Source organism: Gavialis gangeticus, unplaced genomic scaffold (genome assembly GCF_001723915.1).
Source record: "Gavialis gangeticus isolate Ggan-Ray unplaced genomic scaffold, GavGan_comp1, whole genome shotgun sequence".
Taxonomy (NCBI): Eukaryota; Metazoa; Chordata; order Crocodylia; family Gavialidae; genus Gavialis; species Gavialis gangeticus.
The window spans coordinates 29,368,303-29,372,620 of record NW_017729001.1 but is presented as its reverse complement, the minus strand read 5'-3'; the positions used below and the strand labels follow the sequence as shown (position 1 = coordinate 29,372,620).

Sequence of the window (4,318 nt, the reverse complement as noted above, 5' to 3'; positions counted from 1 at the left end):
GAATGTCCTGAAAACAGCCTCCGACATCAGTGGTAGGTCCATCGGGGACTTGGGGTACCTTACTGGACTACCGTTTTTAGCCCCAATTCATGGGCCATAATTAAAAATGACATTTTTCAGAAGCAAAGTGGATGCTCTTGAGCCGAATCTGCGATTCTCCTGATCACAGCAGGTATGGTTTTCTTGTTTCATCTCAGCTACTCACAAAGAGTGCAGAGCTGATAAATAACTACACTTTTTTTTTTTTTAAATAATACCTGAACACTCATTCAGAGGGGGCTCAGGAAGCTGGAGGTTTGCAACCTTTAATGAAGACAAATGGAGAAAGCACGATGCTAAGTTGCTAAGGCCCAGACAAGACAGCAGTCAGCAACAGACAGATCCATTAGGGCAGTGCATCCTCCTACCCAGCGCATGCTTGTTCCCTTCACTGTAGCTCAGCTTTGCCTAGCTGAAAATGTCAAAAGAGGTTTGGGGTCTCCATCACTTCTCTTTGAGACACCTCCACACCAGATACAATTCACCCTGACATCTCCCTACACAGATGTCAGTATTAGAAGTAAGTCGCATTTGAAATGATGTGAACCAACACCCATTTACAATTTGCAATGATGGTACTTAGTCTACGGTAGATACACCTGTCCATCCAGGTGTCAGTCTTGAAGGCCCTGAGTAAACTACCCTACTTCCTTACTTGCTTGAAGGCCAACCATCTCCAGTTAGCAGGTCTCACACGGGCAAGCTGCCACTGCATGCAGTTGATCTTCCTGGATCCCTCTGGATCCTTCCATTCTGGTTGCTGCAGCATCTTGAATTAGAGACTTCTTTCTGCTCTTGTAAAGCAGCAATAGCTTTGGCTCTGCTCATTCTGCTGATGTCCATGTTCCCAAGCACGTTTGCCCCACTCCACATGCACTCTCAATTGCAGTTTCCCGCAGAACACTGGATCTCTCTTTTATAACTGGGATCCTTTGGCCCCAGTTGACTGCCTGCCCCTGGGGCGGAAGGCTGGACTCGATGATCTTCCGAGGTCCCTTCCAGCCTGAATGTCTATGAAATCTATAACGCTGGTCCATTTCCGTGGGGAACATCGCAAACCCAAGTTTGTTTGCTCTTTTTTAAATGGGAACACAGTACATTTTGCTAACGGCCTCTGGCTTCCAAGACAGCTCACAGGCAGTACAGTCCCCGAACAAAGACCCTGGGGAAGAAAGCCCCCATCACCATCAGTGTTTGTAGGATGAAAAGAAGGGAAGCTCTAGGATTCACTTGACTTTCCCCGTAACAAGGTTTCAACATGAAGTTTCTAAACAAAGCTGAAGACTCTTCAGAGCAACACCAGCGCAGGGGGGATGTACTTAAAATTGTTCTGCAGCGTTAGCACGCCCCGAATTGGACGCCTGTCACTGCTGAGGGCCACGTGTTGTTCAGCGCGCTGTCATCAACATCAGGAGGAACTCAGGATCAAGGCTGGCAGCTGCAAAATTTGGATTCTCTCTAGGTTTTGACATGCGCACACATCCTGTTGATGTAGGAAACAAAACTCTATCACCCCTAAAACCAGGGCTGCCGCAGTAATAAAACCAAGTGGCCTTGTCCTTCCTTACTCCACTGGTTCCACACCACCGCTGTTGAAGCTATAGGGTAGGAGCCCTTAATCTGGCTCTCTTCCTTCTCCTCACCCCTTAGAGACGCCAACCAACTCCCGAGGTCAGGAGGGGAGAGAAGCCTTCCAGAAACACAATGCAACAGATACTCCCGTGGTTATAAAGGCTGGGGAATGGCCAGGTAATTACACCAAATTGGATCCCCCAGCAGGACAGTAAGAAGAGATAAGGTCCTTGTAAAGGGTTAAGCTTCTTGAGCAGTGCAAGAAGTTAAACGGATGCATGTGAGACTGCAAAATCCCAGTGTCCCACAGTGTTTCCAGGCAGGACTTAAGACTTTATACAGGTTTATTCCTAGCTAACAACTTGGTGAACATCATACATAAATATCATGCAGTACTGCTAAGCTCAGTCTAGGCTATTTGACCTGGTGCTTCTTGCCCCAGACTTCTCTTTTTAGCCTAGCAAAGCATCCGTACCCACACCCAGAGAGGAAATTTTCTCGTGGGGGCTTCACCTCACCATCACGCAGTTGTGATGGGGCTGTCAAACACCTTTCTTTCCTCCAGGATTCTGCCATCGCCAAACGTTTTTCTCATTGCTTAATCATGGACCCGACTTTTATCTACTGTCTTCATATATATCGGATGCCCACAGCTGTCAAAAGTCCTGGGAGCCAAAGCCTTCACCTGATGGCTGGGTAGGACCTTCCAGCAGGTCGTAAAAATAAAACATTTTCACAGGAAGCATACACCTGTTTTTCAAAGCAGAAAGTCACCTGTACACTCAACCTTTTACGCTGAAATAAGCCTCAGTAATGGAGCTGTTCTGGAGGACAATGAAACATCGGTACCATAAAAGCTTGCTCACCCTCTCTCCAAAAGCCTTTTTTTGAAGAGTACAGAAACAAGGGAAATTTCCAAAACTGGCCAGATCTTGGGCTTTGCAATACAATGGCCTGAACTTACCATGACCGTGCAGTCCTCGGAGCCGCTGGCAATGACTTGATCGTTGTGAGGACACCAGTCTATGTCCAGCACCGGTCCCGTGTGACCGCACACCGTTGGGTAAGACTTGTCAATTCTACCTGTCTAAAATGGAAAAAAAAGAAAGAGAGAGAGAGCTGTGATGTGCAGACCAAACCCAGGCAATGCACCCGGCAGGGCATTTCACAGCATCAGGGAGAGCATGTCCTCAGCTCTCCATCATCTCCTCCCAACCCCCGCAGTACGTTAAGGCCTTGCTTTTACGTATCTCACATGTGAACAACGGAAACTAATCTGGCACGATCCCAGGTCCGCTTAAACGCTGAGAACCTCAGAATTTGAGACGTGCGTGCACACGCATGCAGGAAACAACGGGGATTTGTGCTCTTACCAGTATATAGCCACCCAGCTCCCACTGGTCTTACTGGGAGATGATCCGGACAAACAAGGCCACACTCATGCTTGGGAATGCCAAGCAGCAACATTTCCTTAGCAACATCCCCTGCAAAGCAAGGGGGGTAGCATGGCTCCTATCTTGCCACCCTAAGGTTTTGGTGGAGGCCAGCAATGACTCCAGGCAAAATGGACCAGTGTTCAGGTCACTGACTCCCCCAGGTTGGATGGGTGTTTTTATTTTAAGGGAACTGAGCTTGTTCGTAAAAAAGGCTGGATAGGCAACTAGGCAGAGCAAGGCCTTCTTTTCCCAGAAGAGAAGCAGCAGACCACAAACATGCAGACTTCCAGACCCACCAGCCCACTATGATACACCTGCCCCTCTACTGGAAGAAGTACGATTGCAAATCCCATTAACCCTCTCCCTAATGCCTAGTCGCCATCCTCTGCAGTGAGCCGACTCGCTGACCGTGATGCTGCTCTACCGGGTACCAGGGTAAGACCAAGACAGTGGTAAGATCCACTATACAGACAGCCTCCATGCCTACCTACAATACATGCAAAACATGTTTGCCACGGATATAGCAAACCTCTAGAGCATTTGCATAAATCAAGCTCGTCATAAGTATAAATCTTCAAAGAAAACTAACTCTTGCGGAGGTTTTTTTCCGAATTCGAGGAGACTGAATTTGAGTAATTTACAGTTCGTTCAATTATTCAAATTGCTTCCTTGTTCGACTGTACAGTGACTGTCAGCTGTAACCACTGCTCTGTCGACCGATTGCTTTCACATACTAATGGCACAAGGAACGCTGGAGCTTGCCGCAAATGAAAAATTAAGAAAAGGAAAGAAAAAAAAGGATTTCCTTGATTGCAAGTCATCCCACTGGTCTCTCTTTTCAAGTCTATCCCACGGAAACAAGGGATATAAATATTTGAGTGCTGGCAAAACGCATGGGAGTTTTGTGAAGGTAAAGTACCAAAAACCGCCTTCAACTCTTTCTTTTTAAAACTTCCTGGATTTCAAACCGACCCCATTCTTCTTCTTCTTTTTTTTTTTAAAGCAAAAATGTCTGCGAGAAGAATGGTAAGGAAATCTCACGGCCAGATTTGAACTGAATTGATCTGATGACACGGATGCAGCAGCCCGAGTTTCAATTGTGCTGTTTGGTGGTAACGTTCCTTGACCTTCAGGTCTGCTCCTAATTACCATGAAGCCAACTATTGCAACTCAAAGCTTCCTACATAGAACGGGGCTGGAAATTAGCTTCTGAGGACTATCAACCTTACAACCTAGCTGCCAAGTGAAAAAACAACCCCCCCCCCCCCCCA

At 47.0% G+C, this 4,318-nt stretch overlaps 1 protein-coding gene across 1 annotated transcript in view; it reads right to left on the bottom strand.

The window, feature by feature from the left end:
• CORO1C (coronin 1C) overlaps positions 1 to 4,318 on the bottom strand; it is a 57,744-nt gene that overhangs the window by 29,444 nt on the left and 23,982 nt on the right. Inside the window, exon 3 of the mRNA XM_019507202.1 lies at positions 2,576 to 2,698. Coding sequence (XP_019362747.1) covers positions 2,576 to 2,698 — 123 coding nt within the window. The remainder of the gene's footprint in view (positions 1 to 2,575; positions 2,699 to 4,318) is intronic.